Here is a 20,417-nt window from a genome sequence, read left to right on the forward strand (position 1 = left end):
CATAAATGCCTTATATGGACTTGGACTTCAAATTTGATGTCCCTAGGTCTTATAGTCTCCGAAATATAGGCAATTATACGAATGGACAATCGGGAAATCAGGGATGTATCTATCTCTTACTGTCTTTGAGATCCAGGTGTTCATACGAACGGACAGGCGGATAGACAGACAGATAGGGCTAGATCGACTTGTCTTGCCATGCTGATCAAGAATATATATACTTTGTGGAGTCTGCCACGCCTCCTTTTGCTTGTTACATTTTCAGCTTCCGCAAATACAAGTATAAACTCCTAATATACTCTTGTATATTTCATGTACAGAGTATAAAAAGATGACTGCAATTGAAAATGTAATACTCAACATATGGTAATATAGTCCGGTTTCGGCTTGGTATTAAGTTAAAGTTGCTGAAAGCTTTTTCTGTTATCAGGCGAGTAGTTAAACAGCGCAGCGCAAGCAATAGTCGCTGTAAGCTAACCACCCCCCTCAATCGCTGTAGTGTTTCAATTCCATGCCGTTTCAAGCTTTCGCTTTGCCAATCAGAACTTTTGTAACGGCGCTCTTTCAACAGCGGTTCAGTCGCATTTAAGCTTTTGTGAAGTGAAGTTGTTGACTGCGCAAAGCTGGCGTTTCGACCACAGCAGCGGATAATTGGCTTGAAAACAGTTAAATTCATGTAAATTGTACTGTGTATGATTAAGGACTCGCCGCTGCCTGTGTGTTCTGGAGAACTACAAGTGAATGAAAGTGAATTAATTGAAGCAAATTAAGCAGTCAACGAAAAAAGGTGCGGCAGTAAGTTTTATGACAAGGAATCCTTCAACAATATGTACAACATGTGAGCGAGAGGGGGAGTGAAAAAATGAAGTTGCACAGTGCGTGCCAGCACACAAGTTGAAGTCCTTGTGGTTGCATTGGGGGGGGGGCTAACATTTTGGGGCTAGGTGGAAAAGCTCTCCACAGCAATAAACGCGCAAACGCGTCCAGTATGCCGCTCAAATATTTGGTCCTTATACAAAAACACAAAACGGCTGTTTTTCGATTTCCCGCTCAAAATTGGCTGCAATGGGTTGACGACCCGGAACGAAAATAAAAATGCCGGCACTCACTACCTCACTTACCCGCTGAGTCGCGCATTTATTTAGTGACTCGCACTTTCGTTAGGCTGTGGGTTGCCTTGCCATTGGGATTTTGTGTACTGGCCGGTCTTTCCTAGGGGTGGCTCATAAGCTATGCCCGCTGGGCATATGTTGCGTATGTGTAATATTTACTGAATGCGCATTAAAAAGAAATCATTGTGGGTGTTGTTTATTTAGCCCACATTCCCACTAGTTGTTTGCCATATTTGTGCCTGCTCTTCGGCTACCACGAATTGGTACTTGAATTGGTGCCGGGGGCTACAAAAGCGCTCTTCAACTGTCACACGCGCTAAATGTGCTAAATATTTATGAGTGTAGGGGAATCTACATACATAAATCGTGAATTAAAGACGTACAAAACATGCAACTTGGTTGGAATAGACGCTCGATTTCCGCTTAATTTGCTAAACAAATTGCACAGCAGAACCGGTTAACCTTGATTCTAAGACAATTGCAAATTGGCCAACATATAGTCAACTGCATGCAATTATTACTAACTTGCTTAATCATCAATGAAGCGTGCCAGTTGCCATTGCAAATTCAACATTTATCTGCCATCCATTGTTTCCAAGAGAAGAATAACAATAGCAAGCAAGATAGAATGTTCCAGTCGCTCAGTTCTGATAGTGGAATACCCTGCACACCAAAAAACTTTGGTAATTTCTTCTCAAAAGGCTTGTACAAAATGTAATTTGTATTTCAAATTGAAAAAAAGATAGAATAAACTACGTAAGCAAAGTTTATTTTCTGTAGGTTGTGAATTTCTTACCAAGTTATATCTAGGGAGATGGTCGAAGCTTGAAAATTTAATTTTCCTCATCTTCTTGCTCAGGAATATATATACTTTTGTACTAATTGGACTTTATTTGATGGGTGCTGCTTCCATTTCATACATTCCCACTAACTTAATAGACTCTTTGTACCCTTCCGTCGCAGAGTATACAAATAACACCAAATTTGTCTGCGCTCTATGTAGAACCGGTTCAATGTTTGCACATATTGTCGTTATCGCCAGCCGTCAGAAAATATTGCTGAATGGCGACAAACACTGCTCCCAGTACCGTCCCCAGTACACCCCCCACCTATGCTGCTGCGGCTGCCACCGACTCTGCCGTTACCTACTGGCCGCTTTGGCCTACGTGGGGCGCATACGTTTGTAGCTCATTTGGTTGTTAATTTGAATTTCACACACACGCTGCGATCAAGTCTGCGGTGTCGGCCGAACCGCACCGTCCCGCAACTTCGACTGCTGACTGTAGCCAAAGATGAGTGACTGTTTATTTTCTGGCTGCTGTTTTTTTTAACGACTAATATACATTTATATTTAGCTTTGCTTCCAGAGCTTGGTTTTTTATTCCATATATTTTGGTTTTAGTCACGTCGAAAATATTGAGAGGCAATGAAGCTGCTATATTTTTCAGCATTTTCCGCAACGACTTCACAACAAATTTACAGTATTTTAGCATGTCGTCAAGGCCGCAAGGGTTACCAGGATGAGCACTTCCTGGACTTATTTATAGGGCGTATGTGTGCGTGCTTGTAAAACATTGTTGTCAGTTCCGTTAGGTGTGCCATAAATAGACAACCACCCCTAAGACGAAAACAGCACCTTGCTGTGAGAACAAAAGCTGTCAATGACATAACTTAAGTATACAAAAACAAATTTAATAAAAAGTCATAAGTTCGACATTCAAAAAGCTTAAAATTTAATTTCAAATTTTGTTAAATACTAAGAATTGACATAAACGCATAAATAAGAGGAAACAAAATTTGATAACAAAATGCAAAAGAAATATTTGGAATAGTAGAATAATAAAGAAGAGCCAATACTGCCATATACACAGATTTGTATTCGCAGTACATATCCCAATTAATGATAAAATATTAGGTGCAGTTTTTATACAGCTCATCAAGGATATATTATTTAGTAATTAGTCTACACCACACGCCTAAGATAAGTCGGAAGGCTTGAAAAATGAATTTGTCCTGTTTGTGCACAAATTGAATCGTTTTTTTATACTTTAAATAAAATTAAAATTGGTGATTTAATACTATATAGTATTTTTAATTCAGGAAGTAAACTGCAGAAAAAATCTCAGAAATTTAGCATTACTATTGGGCATAAGACATTTGGATGAGAATCTAAATAGATAGGACCACAGGTTGGACGCATCTTTAATTGTAACCATCATCTGAGCAATTTCAAGATACTCGGTTCACAGCTTTTAAATGCAGGGTGTAAAAAGTAAAAAAAATCGAAACCAAAACATTCTCATTAACTATTTCAAAGCACAGCTAGTTAGTAATGTTGTTGTTATTGAGACAACCGCAGAAAAATGGTTGAAACTGTAAATAGCGACCCTGGAGGGCTGTTTCGATTACAGTTACAAGTTGCAGTTGCAGCGGTCGGCATACGTTGCTCATACGCCATGTATGCCAGAGATGTTGCCGTTTGTTCCGCTTGGCAAATGGCACATGAAACACTGACCCCACCCAAAATGCATGCGAGTGGCCCCAAATAGCAAAACAAAGGAGTACAAACGTACACATCGACTAAGATGCACACAATAATGTGTGCACTCAGATAAAAATGAGTTTTGTTCTCTAAACCATCACATAATGCCGTTTTGGCCTTTGAGTCTAGGTTATTAAAACGAGCCCTTTCTTCAAAACATTTTCGGTGAATCTTTTGGATTGCATGGGTAATGCAACATGAACAGAAATTGTCAAGATCCCGCACAAAACTACCATATTCTTTCATTTATGGATAACTCTTGAAACAATTTATTAAGTGCTAATACTTGTAAGTAACAACTGAAAAGCATTTAATAACACAATCGGTAATTCTAGTCAATTTTTGCATAGAATTTTAGAAATTCTTCATACAGCTATTTCATATTTAATTAAAGAAAACTCAAAAGGGAAACATACTCAATAATTTAATGTTCGAAATTGAATAAATTTAAGTCGCATTCCGTCTAGATTTCGTCTTCCTATTTTTCTCCGTGTGGCTGCGTATGTGCAGGCTTGTGAGCGTTTGTTGTGTTTTTGGTTTTGGTCTTTTTCCTTTGTTGTGTTAAATTTCATTTCGTTCTGTTCCTCACGAGTTTATGTGTCAAGTCCGTTTTGAAACAATTCCGGTGGGCAGTTAAGTGAACTAAATAGTGGCCCGTGTGTTGGGCTTCTTGTCTGGTATTAGCCGCTCGTGCGGGGGTTGGAATGGTCCGGCCATTGCTCCCAGCACAATTGCGCCCTCAAGCATGGCGTGCCGCTTTAGTTGGTCGCTCGTCACGTTGTTGTTGTTATTGTTGTTGGTGTTAATGCTGTTGTTGTTGCTGTTGTCTTTTTTTTTAATGTGTGCAACTTGTCAGTCAGCCACTGAGGCAGTGGCCGCTGTTTGCTGTTTTCTGTTTGCAGCTGAAATTGTCGTTAATTTGTTGTGTTTTGTTACGCGCTCAGCAAAGTGAAATTTGTAGATTTATACATTTTTTGTTGCTGGTATTTGTAAAGTTTTGTTTTAATGCACCGTTAAAATTCGTAACGTTGATTTCACACAGACAATCACACATGCCGCCCAATAACCATTATACTATAAGTACTTATGCCGTACTGGGGCTATCTCTCGTTTTGTTGACCCCAGAACTTTCGAAGCGTGGTATGTCTTTTATAAATATACATAAGTATGTATATATGTATCCCACATGCTATGTGGGATTTATACAAACATGCACGTACTTATATTCATATAAAGAGGAGCATTATCGATTTATATAAAGTTGACGAGTGAATATTTAATTGAAATTTTCACGAAGTTTTCTTTAAATAACGAATTGTAGAATGAAATTCTATTTCAAAACATGGTTTGCCTAGGGAAATAAAGAAAAGTCCGTATTTATATTTGTTAGATTTCAATACGTCAGATTTATACGCTTAGAAAACCACCAGTAGTGATACGGGTGGGACATACATTATTAATTTTTTTTTCATTTTTTTCTTTTTATTCTTCTGAAATTTCCGGCTTGGGGGGAAGAGTTTATGAGCTAATCTTATTTCCACTTCAATTGAAAGCTTAGTACTTTTCTTATCGATATTCATTGGTGGAAATTGTACTTTATAATTGTAAGTGCATAGAATATTCGTAAATTCATTTCCCTAAACTGTTGACAGACAGCAAAAGAAATTTTTATGTTTTTGCATTGCGTGCGTTTCGGTTTCCAGCCATAAATAAATATTTGTGCCCAATGCAGTCGGCACTCAAATTGTCTAAATAAACCGAAACCGAAAGCTGAAACTGCTGACGGGGGCACCTGCCTACAGCAACAACAACTGTTGTGGTGCAAAAAGTGCCTGTAAGTAGAGCCGCACAACCACACACACAACTAAGTGGGCTGGAAGTGCAATTAGTCAAACATAAAGCGGCTGGCAAATGCGCAAATTGCATGTGACATACAAGTACTACTATATAATATTTCTCTACCATATCCTGTGAGCTGGCATGTAAGGACTGCCTTCATCATCATCAGTACGCAAGTTAACCCAAATACGGCAAATTGTGGAAACACAACTGAGACTATGCCCACAACAATAGTTTAACGGCAACAATAGATGCGGAGCCACGAAACCGCAGCTTCTTGTACCCGTGTTTGGTGTGTGGGTCATGGGGGGTGTCTTTTAAAGTATTAGCACTTAACCTACTTTCTTCTAGCTGCTCGGATGCTATTCACTTTCACATGCCAGAAATGAGCCAGGATGATATCATTTCGTCAGAACGAGCGTTTTTTTTTTCTATTTATTTTTTTTATAGCTACCCTCAAACCGTCACGCATAAAGCTTGACCTAAATATCGTGTTTAACGTACATTGTGGGCGTCAATTACAAGCTACATACTTATTGATTTTTACTCTCTATCCACCACCCACAGCTGCAACTCAAAAGGAAACTGCCAAATAAAAGACTGACACATTTTAGGGAGCATACCAAAAAGCTCAGACCAACAATTGAGCAATACAAAAAGGCAAACAGGACCAACTGAAAGTATTTGAAGTTGAACCTTGCTGAGATGTTTTAAGAGGTGGCACGTTCGTCTCTGCGTCAACAAACCTGAAACTGTTGCGATAAGCCCAAAAGGAAACGCATTTATTCGGCAAAATGTTTTTGCCAGTGAAATCCAATCAGTAAGTAAACAAACTTAAGCTCTGGGTAGTGCAGAAACTAAAATAAACCATGCCTGATGGTACGTGAAAGATAATGCCACATTCCTTCTGAATTTCATTCATATTTTATGATTTAGCACAGACACCAACCCTGTCAAACGACTGTCCTTTTGCGTCGTTGGGAGTAACCCTCAAAATCAAAACATACATAATTTTTTCAACCGCCATGTCTGACAGTCTGTCTGAAGTGTGAGGGGTAAGGGGAGGTGGCGTCATATTGGCGACACATAATCATCAATAATGTTCGACTTTAAGTGGAAACGCTAGGAATAAATAAACCCATACCTATGCTTTCTAAGCAGTCATGAAATTAAAGCCTTGAATCCGCAAGAGAGTAATTGTTGGTTCACTAAAAGGGTTGATTACATTTCAAAACAGCTTTACTATTTTCTTATTATATAAGAATCGCTAAAAATCCATGTATTATTGGGGTAATATAAGGATTATCTTGAATAAATGCTTTAATTTTACTTACATGCAAAAAATAAAATATAAAATATTCATTAATACTTATTAATTATTATTTTTTAAATATTGCAATTATTTATCATTTATTCATCATCAAAATGGTTCTGTTCTTAACTTTATTTGATATCCATATTTTTACAAGATATTATTTATACAAAGTTTAAGTTTTCGAATACTTTTTTAGAAAAGTTCCTTCATGTTTAAAAATACCTGAGTGAAAAGATGTTTAAAGAATTTAAGAATTATTATATTAGTGCTTTATTTTCATTTATTTTGTTGCCTAATTTCAAAGGCGGTGCTACTTTAAAATTTGATTTTACTCCACAAATTATTAGGCATAGAGCTGCCAACTCGAACTCGAGAGACTTTGACAAACCAGAGCTTGCATGAATATGCATATTAATTTTCCTTTAGTATGTCAGGAAAATTTGTGATAATCTTCAATAATTTGTGAAAATCCAGTAAACAGAAGAATAAATATTACATACAATGCCTTTTGTTAGGGCCAGAAATTTGAAGAGATATAGGGTCAGGTAAGAAAGGGCAAGGAATTGCATGCTAGCGTAAGTGCCTGAGAAACAAAAATATTGTTAAGTCGCTGATTACATCAATCACGTTTTTTCATTTATGTATCTTTTTGGTTTTATTTGTTTTTTTTTTTTTGATCAGGAGAGCGAGATTGACTGTAGCATTCTCACATGTACTTTTTAGGTCCACAGAGGCCAGTGGGAACAACGAGGATGTCACCACAACCAGCAACAATTCAACACAAACACCCAGCGATTTGAGCCCACCAGGACCCAATGAGGAGGTGTTGCCCCAGGCACATCATCAGAATCCTGGCCATTGCATTGCCTCCTTTGCGGCCATTAATCAGATGCGAACGAATGCACAGGTACGTACAAATACTTACATATGTATGTATGTATGTACATATTATGAAGAACTGCCACTCAACACTAGTCAATCAGTGGGTACATTATTAATTACCATTAGGCGCGAACATAACTTCTTTGTGGGGTCGTATCGCTATAAATAGTGTTATGTGTGTGTGTGATTCTTAATTAAAGCATAAGCATTTAAAATTGGTGTTCTATGGCTCGGGGCCTCATGGGTCAATGGCAATGGCAACTAACGCGCTTGCTTGCGTGCCTCGCGTGGCATAATTTTTTCAGCAAAAAACCAATTAATTGCCTACTCTAGTCGGCCCACAGCTTGATGAGCTAATAGGGAAAATTGCCGTTTAGTGATGCCTAGCATGCTGATAAAGGCTGACTGCCGCCTCCCACCATTCTCCGTGCCTCCATTCTCCCGCGTAGGTGAAGCCATTACGCGACAATTTTTTTTAGTAAAAGTAGGAAGACATTAAAAATTGCCTTTAATCGAGGGCACCGACTCGCAATGGATTCTGTTTGCAACTGTTTGCGGGATGGATGGGGTGTGGAGTTGGGGAATCTGTCAGTGTTATTCATTTAGAACGCATCAGACAGTGTCGGCGGCGTCTGCTGCTTCAGGCTACGAGCAGGAGTGAACGATTCATAAGGATTCGAGGGATGTATGAGCTGCTCGGTGAAATTGAGCACGTACTTTAGCGAGCGTTGGCTTTAATCGGATTTGTAAATCGACACTTTGTCGCATGGTTGATGAACCGGGGAAGGGCACTGTGCTTCTCATCCACTTCATGTGTCAATAACTCTGCATGCTTCCGTTTCGATATTACAGCTCTGTGATGTCCGCCTAGAAGTGGGCGTTGAGACAATCCATGCGCACAAGGTGGTTCTGGCCTCTGTGTCGCCGTATTTTTATGCCATGTTCAACGGTAAGTTGGGGGCCTGGGGGCTTAGACTCCCCAGACTCCGAGACATGTTCTGCTTCAATTAACTCGAAACTGTTATTCACCATTTAGATGACATGTTGGAACGCACACAGGGATTGGTGAGACTGCACGATGTGGATTACACTGCGCTTCGTCAGCTCATCGATTACACGTATACGGGCGAGATAACCATTACAGAACAGAATGTTCAGGTACTCCTGCCCGCGTCCGGACTGCTTCAAATGCACTCTGTTCGCGATGCGTGCTGCAAATTCCTGTTGCGGCAACTCCATCCCTCAAACTGTCTAGGCATACGCAGTTTTGCAGGTAAATCCTCAAAGTCAAAAGCGTTACTCTATAGATATTACAAGTAGAATCGTACGTAAATTCTACGAAACAATCATTTTTCGTTCATCAGCCTACTTTGCAAGTCCTTTTTCGCTGAACAAATTATATTCAAGAGCATTTCTTTAAGATGTTTATGCCATTTAAACATGTTTACTAATATTGCATATTTCCCAAATAGACGCGCACTCATGTAAGGAGCTGCACACGCGTTCCCACAAGTACGCGCTGCAAAATTTCCAACAGGTCGTCGGGACCGAGGAATTTCTGCTGTTGCCCTTTGATGAGGTCAAGGATTTGATATCTAATAGTCAGTTGAACATAAGCTCCGAGGAGAAGGTCTTTGTTGCGGTGCTGAATTGGGTAAAGCATAATCTGGCCACGCGCCAGATACATATTGCCGAGCTCATGTCGCACGTACGCCTTCCCCTTGTTAGCCGCGATTTTCTTATGACCTGTGTGGAGTCGGAGACGCTGATTCGTGAAGATTCAAGTGCAAGTATTAGCAGAGCATCCTTAAAGTTGGTAAATAATTTCAAATGTATCTACAGTGCAAGGAACTGCTACTGGAGGCCATGAAGTACCATCTACTGCCGGAGCAGCGCAGCTTGATGAGCAGCCAACGCACTCAGGAGCGTCGACCGGAGGGCATGAAGCCCTATATCTTTGCTGTCGGTGGTGGCAGCCTCTTTGCCATTCATAATGAGTGCGAGGTGTACAACCCCCGAACCAATGCCTGGACACCGGTGGCGCCAATGTTGTGGCGACGCTCACGGTCCGGCGTTACGGCACTGCACAAGCAGCTGTATGTGGTGGGTGGCTACGATGGCGTCAGCGATCTCTCCACCGCTGAATTCTATAACCCATTGACCAATAAGTGGACCAATATAACGCCCATGGGCACGAAACGTTCTTGCTTGGGCATTTGCTCATACGACGGCTTGATCTATGTATGCGGTGGCTACGATGGTGCCTCCTGCCTGAGCAGCATGGAGCGCTACGATCCCCTGACGGGCATCTGGAGCTCCTGCCCGGCCATGAGCACGCGTCGACGCTACTGCCGACTGGCCGTACTGGAGAATTGCATCTACTCCCTGGGTGGTTTCGACTCCACCAACTATCAGTCGAGTGTGGAGCGCTTCGATCCGCGTGTGGGCCGCTGGTGTCCCGTGCCCAGCATGACCGCACGTCGCAGCAGCTGTGGCGTAGCCTCAACCGATGGTCACCTCTACTGCATTGGCGGCAACGATGGCACTATGTGTATGTCCAGTGGCGAACGTTTCAGTCTGCGCAGGAACAGTTGGGAGCCCATCGCAGCAATGCACTCTCGCAGGTATTTTCACGGCTGTAGTTTGTCTTTCAAAGGATACATTGAAACCTTTTCCATATCTATTTTGCAGGTCCACGCATGAGGTTGTCGAAGTGGATGGCACGCTTTTCGCCTTGGGCGGCAACGATGGCTCGTCCTCGCTCAATTCTGTAGAGCGTTACGATACACGCCTGAATAAGTGGACCGTGGTCAATGCCATGGTTGCGCGCCGCAGTTCCGTCGGAGCTGCTGTACTCGAATGTTTTCATCTGGAGCGCGGATTGGTACAGACGACGAATTTATGACCTTTAGCTACCATCAGCGAATCCTTCGCCGCTGCTGCAGCGAACGACAGCCAAGCGGGGGCCAGCACTAATGGCGCCACCAGCACCCAGAACAGCAGCAGCAACAACAGCTTGGTGGTGCCTGGACGGGCTGAGGCAGCTGCTTTCACAGCCAACATAGCGCTGAGCTCATCGGCGCCTTCTGCCAGCTCCACATTGCGCCGCCATAGACGTGATTTGGCCGGACTTGCCGAGGGCCGACGCGCCAATAGCAATGCCAGCAGCGGAAGTGGTAGCGGTAGTGAGAGTAGCAGCGCTGGCGGAGGCGGAAGCAAACCACCGGCCACCGCCTGATCTCTATCGAGACATTTTTGAATTTAAAAACTAAGCTAATCCGCACCCCACGCCTATTCAAGGAATTGCATTAATTGTTTGTTCGTTCGATGGATAGTTACATACATACATATATGGAGAAAAATACATACATACAAGTATAAGCTATAGTTTATAGCTGCACCTTAACCGATAACAGGCGTTTTGCAGGCGCTCGTTTGCTCAAGAATTATAGAAATCAGACAAACACATTAACATTGCTGGACATTCTTTTAACCTCAACGAAGCCTCAAGTTTGTGAATTCGAATCAATTAAGAAGCCTATGAAGCCTTAAGGCTTCTAACTTTTTACCATAATTACGTTTGCACTACGCTCGAAATTCTTCGAGAAATGCATAAACTCACAGAGACATGTTTCTAGTCAAGACCTCATGAACTTCAATCATTCCAGAAGCGCAAGAGTGGCCCACTAAGCCTGCAAACAAGATAGCAACCTAATCTGCCTACAATTTACATACATATAAATATATATACAAATATACAATATACACTCTTATGTACTATTCTTATGTATTTTATACATACAATTATAATAAGTAAATGTTTCGTATTTGAAATAAGGCTTTCAACTATTTGTTTTACATGGTCAAAATCTGAATGAAGAACAAAGAAATCGAGGTCAGCTAGCTTATATATATACATAGATCCTGGTAATTTGTACTTTGTAGCTTGATTGATTCTTCTTCTCCTTAATGGTTCACTGCATTTTAGAGCATTCGATCCGCGGTGTTGCGTGCCACATTGCCAACATTATTTTCAGTCGCCACCTGCGCCGAGCCTAACTTGCGAGCATTGAACCAATTGGGCGGCAGACCCGTACCAACTGAAACGATGATGTGGAAGTTGTGGTTGAGATTACAGTATTTGTCATTATGATAGCCGTGCACGCAGATTTTTCACGAATCTCGGACCGTTGCGTGTGTCGTGATGTATGTAGAAATTGCTGCCTGTAACTTACAAGCTAAAAAGTAAACTACACGCAGTTTAGGAACAGACTGATGATATTTTGACAGTTTACATCACGCATTTATTATCAATTTATATTTGATGGGTATGATTGGATGTTAAATGCTGCGCCGCTTCTGCGTCGCTTCTCTCTTCACGTACTGTTAGCGCGACTCGCGTGCTGAGCGTTTGCAATTGAAAAGTAATGTGAGATGAAACTATTTTCAAATGGCAGAGCACATACACGGCACGAGACGGGCCACACAATTCGTGAAAAATGAAGACGCGCCGCTTAACTGTAGGATAAAACTAAACGGTTCTTAGGCACTAGCTTAAATGCAGAGCGTACATCATAATAGCATTTGAAAACAAATGACTGCTCATACAATTAAATAACAAGAAATAAATCTGTTTGACACGCGCCAAATTTTTAATCCAAATCGCCTGCAACTGCGTTACGCATGTAAAAGGGGAGAAGAACCGTTGAAGTTGAAGGCAAAAAGAGATTATGTAAATCGCGTTATCTGATCGTTATGGTGCTATGATTTTACATTTATATAAAAATAGGTCAATAGTTAAACCCAAAAACAACTTAAAATTTAACTGTTTTTTGTTAATCATATGATGCGTTTAACTTTATGAAACGATCTATTTACTTTTGTAAACTTTCTCAGTCATGTCATCGAAGCCAGAGTCCTGAATGTTTAGCATCAAGCTATCAGCCGACAGGTATACCTTGTTCTGGGAATTGGCAATCTAAACGAATCAAAAGAAACAGATTAGTTGGTGATCAATTCAAATATAAAATTTCAAGCTTACCGTCCGCGCAATGCTTTGGGCAGCACGCAGTTTACGAAGCTTCAAGTAAGCTGGATTCTGTTTGACGGCCAGACCTAAGTAAACATAACAGTTAAGGCAAAAACCAAATGCATTTCGAAATCAAAAAATGGAATGACTGTGAATATGTAAAAATTTTATATGAGAAAGTTTGTTTGCAAAGGATATCATTTTGGCTGCTTCGGCTTCACCCTCAGCCTGGACAATTTTTTGTTGTTTCTCCTGCTTTGCCCGCTCAACAAAGAAGACAGCACGTTGTGCCTCCTGCTGTGCAACCTGTTTTGCTTCAATGGCAGCGGTGTATTCCTTGCCAAAGCTCAGCTCAGTCAACGAAACGTCATCCAAGATAATGTTAAAGTCACGAGCCCGTTCCACCAGCTCCTTGCGTATCAGCAGCGAAACCTGCAATAACCAAAACAATCATGAAAAATCGATCTTCCAGCAATTGTAACTTAATATGCGCACCTGCTGGCGCTGTGTAATCAGCTGGGAAGCATTGAATTTCGCAATCACGCTCTTAAGCACCTCGTTGCAAATGGAGGGCAACACTTTTTCGTCGTAGTCGACACCTAATTGCTGATGCAGACCAGGCAGGCGTAGGGAGTCTGGACGCGAGAGCACACGCAGCGAAATGTTGATCATTTGCAAGTCCTTTGAACCAGTGGGGGACGAAATTTTGCGTGGGCGTGAGCGAATGTCATAGATTATGGGGTATTGGAACCACGGAATGCGAAAATGTAAGCCCTCGGTGTATATATCATTCTGAATGCCGCCAATGCGGTTGAAGATAATTGCGCGGTGGCCACCGTCGACTAAAAAGAGAAAAGCAGGGCATAGTAGTTATGTAATTACTAAAGAATCACCTTTTGGAGCTAGGTTTGAGTGCATCCCTAGTTCAAACATTATTCACACAGTTCACGCATACACGATTAACAACACATATCACAGCATTGTGCAAGAATCTGAACAAGTTATGAAACCCATAGTTGCATGCCGCACTCAAATACACAGACACAGTTTGAGGTTAAGTGCACATGCCGCTACGGGCGACTTGTTTTTGCAATTTTCTTTAAATTTTCAACAATGTGAACAAATTGATCATTTCTTACCGGTGTACAAGGATTGGCTGACACCATATGCGGCTGCTCCGACTGCTGCCAGTAGTTTTAGTCCAATGGTCAATCCAGGTGGGCCACCTTTACCTAGCTTACCAGCAAGATCGTTCAGTTTGCTTTGCGCCATATTGTCTGCGTTGTTAAGAGGTAGGATAAATAAAAGTTACTGAAAATCTAAAATTTAGCAGGTTCTCTTTTGGAACTCTATATCTGTTAATAAATGAAATAAGAAAAAAAGCACGCACGTTATTTACTTCTGCCAGCAAATGAGTAGCTCTGCACCAGGGTATCGGTTACTTCCAGCCCATCGATGTTATCGATGTCATTGCGTTATCGTCATGTAAACGGCAGTAGTGAATGACAATTTTTAGATTTCGAGTAACTTTTAAATTTATTTTTGAATTATGTGTAATATCATATGAATAACAAATTGCAGTGGTACAGCAAAAACTGTGGTAAATTAAAGCATTTGAACTAATAATCGTTTGTCACATATCCGCAACGTTGTGGCTTTCATGCCTCCCAAAATTCGTGTCTCGTAAATAGTGGACTACCGAGCTGTTAATCAAGGACAGCACAATAGACTTTAGGTCCAAAATGGAAGCAAGTCTGTATTTCAGTGTAACTGATTGTATAAGTTCCACCAGCTGGGAGAGAGATTCTTGATGTTTTGCATTTGAGACATTGTTTTGGGTGTACAACACATAACTGAAATAAAAGATGGACTTAAAAAACTCAAACTCTGGAATCGTTAAAGATGTTGGTAAGTACCCTTTGACAACTTGTTCAATAACATCATCATTTATGCGCTGATGGTACTGGTAGTCGTTCAAGAAATTTTGCTTTTGAAGCAAGACAAACTGCGAAAGCAGGGCCTCGCTCCAATTAATATCGTAACTATAGGCGCGACTCAGTATCAACGTTTGCGCCACACTATAAATCAAGTACAAAATTAGCCCAGAAGTATTAAATGATAGTTAACTCTCACCTTAACTCCGAGTTGGCCAACTCGCGGAATTCATCGCGCGTTTTCACACTTATGACGCTCACACAAAGCTGGGCAACATTGTGTGAACGTTTCTCCAGTGCTTTGTTGCAAAGATCTATTTGCATTGCCACCAATTCAGCCTTCGCCACACTCTGCTGTGCCTGCATTAGTTTATTGTCCAGCAAATAGTTTTCAGTAGCGTGGGTGTAGTTCTCCAATGCCTGCTGCAACAGTGCCTGAACTTCTGTCGAACACTTCAACTTGATCAGCTGAGCTTTGCTCGATTCCAGTGGTGGACCCGCCGCTAACTCTGATAGGGATCGCACTTTGTTCAGCACATCTCGTGCCTCCTGCTCCCACATCTCAGCGAGCTCCTTGTACATCAAAAAATGCAATGCAGCTAGTCGCAGGAGCTCTTTGCTGTTCTTTGGATTATATTCACGCAAATAGGAGATTATCGCTTGGCGCAAACCACATTTCTGGCCCTCATCGAATTGGCCAAGCAGGCATTCGAATTCCTCATTCTCTATCAACGCATCGAAACAGTAAAACATCTCGCGATAGCGTGCTATGCCAATCAGCATGCGCACAATCAATGACCAGGATTTTGCCTTTTTAAGCAGCGTGTTTAGAGCCTTGGCTCGGTGCAACACGTTCGCAATGCCCTCCATTGAGCACTCATGCACAAAACAATGGTGGGCCTTGATGAGCAGTTCAACGTAGATTTGATTGTGCTTCTTATTGGATAAGACCTGCGGCAACAGAGAGCTACCAGCACCAGCAGTGGTGGACGTATTAGAAGCCACAGAGGCAGGTAAACCGTACCGTGTAATAATTTCCGATAGATGCTGAAATGCTTCACTCTCCTCGTAGGGTTTGTTGTCCTGATAGCGACGATACGCCTTGAGTGCGTCACAATAGTCGAGCAATTGTTGACCTAAGATTGTAGTGTTGGGCGTCAATTCTAGAAATAGGTGAAAGTCACGATCGATGTTGTAGCCCCATAGGTCGGCGTTTCTGGGTGCGTTCCGTGGTTGTTGATTGGCATGGAAGATGTAGAAACGTGGTCGCACTATGCAGGTCGTCAGCTCCAAGGCAATTGCTTCGGCAATCTGTAGAAGAAATATGTTAACTCCTTTCAGTTTAATGGCAATTGAATGGCTTACCTCTTTTTCAGTCAGGCGCGTTGATATATGTATGTCGCTGACTACCATCAGCCGCTGAAGACAATCCTCCTCGGCTGCACTTTTCAAAAGCACGCTCACATCCTTGGTTCGCAAGACATCCAAGTACTCCTTGTCCAGATACATGGCTGCCCTGTATGCTAAGACGATGCGTTTACCTAACTCCACTCCATGCTTTAGTTTTGAACCAATGCCTAGTAGTGTATCTAAGGTTTGTTGCTTCTCCTTGGGCGGTATCTCCTCGAATTCAAGTGTAGAGCAGCTGTCTGAGAGATCGCTACTACATCGGGCAAGCAGGCTTTGATTCAACGTCAGCCTGTTAAACTTGGAATAGGCGCCCTTTTCAATTTCTGCAAGTAGTTGGCGCTCCTTGGTGGACAGATTAAAGATCGATGTGACACCTTCAGCGAGGGCCATGGAGAAAACAATAAAACGTAGATCGTTCGGTCGAAACTCAAACAATTCCTGCAATCGCAATGCTTCCACTATATCGCCCTTGTCCAGCAGCATGTTCAGCAACATTTCCAGACGCTGTTCCATTGACGGTGTCAGTGTGGCTTTGGACGCGACACTTATGCTGAGATCATCTATGCCCGCCAGCTCCTTAAGCTCCACAAATGACTTGTAAAGCACACAACGCTCCTGCATCATAATTTGCTCGAAGTATTCCGAGTGGTAAATGCTTGCTAATTGTGCCATATCGTCGGGCAAATTCAGATAGCATAGCACCATGTCATATTCGATCTGATCGCGATCAAAGGACTCGTTGGGAAACAAATGATGCTGTTTTATGACATTCAGCGCGCTCTGAAGTAACTCGTACTTCCGTAGACAGGCCGCGTTCTCCTGTCCGGCTGCGTGTAGGAAGAAATTTACGAGGATGGCCGGTGGCAGTGCATAGTCTTCAATTTCCTTCTCATAGATGGCATAAGGATGCAGTACACCTGCATCATATTCCGTCACCCATTTCAAAGATATAATATCACAGACAGGCAATTGCAGCATCGTGACCAACTGAACTGCCTCACTATAGGCCTTTGCCTCAGTTAGTGCGTCAACCAATCGCATGTATTCGGGGCTATCGTGGCGCACGAGAAGTTCGAAGTTAATAGAGAGTTTATCCATCCAGCTGGCGGATACGCCAAAGGCTTTATGCAACAGACAAAAGTCAAGCAGATCGCAGATGTCACCCACATCGGAGCGACAGATGCATTCGAGAAATTTTTGCTGCTGAAGTATGCAGTCAAAGTTCAATTGTAATTGCATGAGTAATAGACCGATGCAGCGTTGCATCAACTGTTTTCGTGGTAGAAGCGGACAAAGAGGTAACGTTACAGCATCCATGCTCCAGCAGAAGAAAAAGAGGCGTAGCTCAGCAATGGCGGTATCGCTAAAGTCCTGCTGATGAGCCGTCAGTTGAAGAAATCGGCAAAGGGGAACGAAATTGCAATTCTAAAAGGGCGAGTTATAGATAATAAGAGAGAGAGAGAGAGAGAGGGGCGGGTGCAGGGTATACTATTTACTCGTAAATATAATAAAAGGACTCACCTGTTGAAAAATGTTGAAACTATGCAGCAATGCATTCACATGTCCACCGCTAACAGCTCCACGGATGACGGACCAAACAAATTCCAGCTCTGAATTCAATTTAGATGACTCGCGCAGTAAGTTCGACCACTTACCCGTGCTGACAGAGAGCCACACTAGCCAGCACCAGTCCACATTTTGACTACTGACCGTTGCAGCGAGCACAGCCAGAATCGGCAGCTGCTGCTTGACGCATTGCTTTAGAAGATTCAAACAGGTGCTTTGGGGTCCAGTGCCTTGCATGAGCTCGAGGAATCGCCCTATTTCGGTTATACGTTCATCCGGCAAGTTGTTGCTGCTACACAAAATTATAGCAAAGAGATCTTGTTGTGCAGCTTGGGTGAGCAAACAGCAGGTGGAATGGCTAGCGCTGCTCTGCAGCAGCTGAAAATTTGCATCTTGACTCGAACTTTGCGACGTGTTGGTTATGGTTTCTTGAGACGAGTTTGTCTGGCCATCGGAGCGACGTGCGCGTCTGTGTTGGCGCTCGCTGCCGAAATCGTAGCTGAGGGCACGCAACAAATGAACGCCCATTGTGCTGTATTTAAAATGATCCAAGTGTCTTTTAAGCTCAGCGAGCGGCAGATCAAAGTATTGAAGGAGCACCAACAGATGCCACCAATCGTTCTCAGCAGCGTAATGTTGCAGTAAAGCAGCAGGCCAGCAGCCCTGAGTATTGCGTGCGGCTAGGCCCATTAGCGCTTGGTAGCCTTCCAGCGGGAATTGCATGGGCTTGGCCTTCAATTGCTCGAGAAGTGCATTATCCCAACGGCTGAAGGATTCGGCATAGCTGGAATGCTCCGTGGACGAGGAAAGCAATTTCTGCAGCAGCAGCAAGCGGCGCAGATGCTGCGTATCGAATCCCAGCATTTCACAGCAAGCCACACAATGTGCGACAAGATCCTTGTCGCCGGCATGTTGCAGAGCCAGTTCGGTGACCGTTTCGCAAACGTGAAAGAGTTGTGTTCGTGTTATTTGGCCATAAAGCTGGAGCTGCTCAATCAAAAAGTAGTAGACAGCATAGGCACTACGATGTTGCTTCAGATAGTGTGTGTAGTTCAGCTGCGTCTTACGGGCATAGCGTTGGCAGAGTCGCGTATTCGAGAAACTGGCAATTTCACCAACACCGGCTGCAGAGGCCAAGCTTGCAAAATTGATGTTTTTAAATTTGAAAAACAGTTCATGAGGTGTGGGCAGTGACGGCATCTGACTGGGACCGTGATCAAAGCGTAACATCAGTGATTTTAGATAGGGTACGCGACTCAAATTACTAGAAGAGAGAAAACTCTCGAGTGCGGCGATGCTGGGCTCATGGCAAAGGAAGTCGTAGAAAATCAGCAATGGATGCTCTTCGATCGACTCGACGGCATTATGTGTCTGTTCCAGATAAGTCTGAACGCTCTTAGATAGCTGCAAAGAAAAATAAATTACCTCAAGAGGGCACTACTAATTACTGTTATGCTTACGGTCTCGAAGCCTGTTCGCTCCGTCAGCGAATGTGACTTCAAATCAATAATGAGCTCGAGCAGTGGATCATTTTCGCCCACTAGCTGCTCCAACGCTTCAACGGGCACACAATGTAGCAGCAATAGTGTGTAGTGACCCCGCTCGATAATGTGTCGGGTCAGTGGCTGCTTGCTGAGCATATCCTGGTTCTCTGAAAGACAGCACATCGTGCAGAGTCGACGCAATAATGTTGTCATATCTCCAGAGTCGTTGGCAAAGATAAAGCCAGCCCGGGCAAAGTAGTTGCGTATTGGCTCACATGGATCCTTTAGATTGTCCAGTGCATACTCGTACATGGTGGGTTCGATCTTCCATGTGGCATATGCCTGCTCCAGGGGTGTAGTCCCCACCTGCTTTTTTGAAGTATCATTGAAGAGGAACCAGCACCGTAATTTATCATTGTCCTGAGTATTCACCAAATGCTGCCAGACAATATCCTTGTTTAACTCGGTTAGTAGCTGATCATTTTCATTAAGAAAGTAGAGTTCGACTAGCAGACGTTGCATTGTCGTTTCCGGCAGTGTCATCAGCGCTTCAATGTGCACCCGCGGTAATTGAGCTTTGTATTTGTCTAGCAAGGAGCTACATTCGCGTAACTGTTGGACCAGCGTCCAGTAATACTGCAGGATTGGTTCCTCCTCAGCATAGAGCTGCGAATATCTGCAGCGTAAATGATCAAGCACAAAGTCGCTGAGATCTGCATTCTGGCACTCGCAAGCGTACTGATAGAAGAAGCACTTCACATCCCTGTCCACATTGCGGATCACATTTTCCGCCTTCAAAACGAGACGTTCAGAGAGCAGACGCTGGACATAGGCCTGGACGACATCGTAGAAGTAGTGGCGATATTCTGCTGGGGTTAGGTTGCGTTTACGCGCCCAGTATTCGATGCAATACTCTATGTGCTCGCCTTTGGTGGCGACCTCCTTAATAATCGTTATCTCACTGATACCTGACCAGGATTTAAAGATTTTATCGCGTGCCTGAGCGGAATGCATCTTGAACACGTGTGGAATGATGAATCACTTGTTTTTTTTTACGATAATGAATGCGTTTTTACATCTTTGGAAAAGGTGCGGGCGTTCCTTTGTTTGGGACCCATAGACAACAATAATAATAAGCAACAGCTAAACAGCTGCGATTGGTCTGTTTTGATAAAAGCAACTCATAAATATCAGCTGGCAATGCTCTCGGCACCGTGATAAGAGAATTGCAGTGTTGCCAGACAGCATTCGAGTACACTGTCCAATGAAGTACCGAGTAGTTTTTTAAACCTTTACGCGCGCGT

At 42.8% G+C, this 20,417-nt stretch overlaps 3 protein-coding genes across 5 annotated transcripts; 1 reads left to right on the forward strand and 2 right to left on the reverse strand.

The window, feature by feature from the left end:
• The first annotated feature begins 619 nt into the window (after positions 1–619).
• Positions 620–11,524, forward strand: LOC115633629 (kelch-like protein 17). 2 transcript variants are annotated; one of them, XM_030531064.1, is made up of 8 exons: positions 620–787; positions 6,061–6,313; positions 7,490–7,715; positions 8,543–8,639; positions 8,727–8,963; positions 9,163–9,476; positions 9,533–10,314; positions 10,382–11,524. In XM_030531064.1, exons 2-8 carry the CDS (start codon positions 6,288–6,290, stop codon positions 10,593–10,595), a joined length of 1,896 nt encoding a protein of 631 aa, XP_030386924.1. In that variant the 5' UTR covers positions 620–787; positions 6,061–6,287; the 3' UTR covers positions 10,596–11,524. The 2 variants fall into 2 exon arrangements, with proteins under 2 accessions (XP_030386924.1, XP_030386925.1); XM_030531065.1 differs by having other exon boundaries at positions 7,532–7,715.
• On the reverse strand, positions 11,511–14,070 carry LOC115633630 (prohibitin-2). Of its 2 annotated transcripts, none has more exons than XM_030531067.1 (6): positions 13,859–14,070; positions 13,215–13,561; positions 12,918–13,151; positions 12,732–12,809; positions 12,569–12,668; positions 11,511–11,790 (listed from the first exon to the last, which is right to left on the reverse strand). In XM_030531067.1, exons 1-6 carry the CDS (start codon positions 13,989–13,991, stop codon positions 11,675–11,677), a joined length of 1,008 nt encoding a protein of 335 aa, XP_030386927.1. In that variant the 5' UTR covers positions 13,992–14,070; the 3' UTR covers positions 11,511–11,674. The 2 variants fall into 2 exon arrangements, with proteins under 2 accessions (XP_030386927.1, XP_030386928.1); XM_030531068.1 differs by lacking the exon at positions 11,511–11,790 and adding an exon at positions 11,972–12,362 and having other exon boundaries at positions 13,859–14,069.
• A 166-nt stretch (positions 14,071–14,236) lies between these two features.
• Positions 14,237–20,199, reverse strand: LOC115633628 (spatacsin). Its single transcript, XM_030531063.1, has 6 exons — positions 19,090–20,199; positions 17,585–19,033; positions 16,019–17,488; positions 14,853–15,964; positions 14,636–14,797; positions 14,237–14,572 (listed from the first exon to the last, which is right to left on the reverse strand). The coding sequence occupies exons 1-6, from the start codon at positions 20,125–20,127 to the stop codon at positions 14,353–14,355; spliced, it is 5,451 nt and encodes a 1,816-aa protein (XP_030386923.1). The 5' UTR covers positions 20,128–20,199; the 3' UTR covers positions 14,237–14,352.
• Positions 20,200–20,417: the final 218 nt, after the last annotated feature.

The sequence above is a fragment of the Scaptodrosophila lebanonensis genome, unplaced genomic scaffold, assembly GCF_003285725.1.
Source record: "Scaptodrosophila lebanonensis strain 11010-0011.00,11010-0021.00 unplaced genomic scaffold, SlebRS2 tig00000001-arrow-pilon, whole genome shotgun sequence".
NCBI classification, from domain to species: domain Eukaryota; kingdom Metazoa; phylum Arthropoda; class Insecta; order Diptera; family Drosophilidae; genus Scaptodrosophila; species Scaptodrosophila lebanonensis.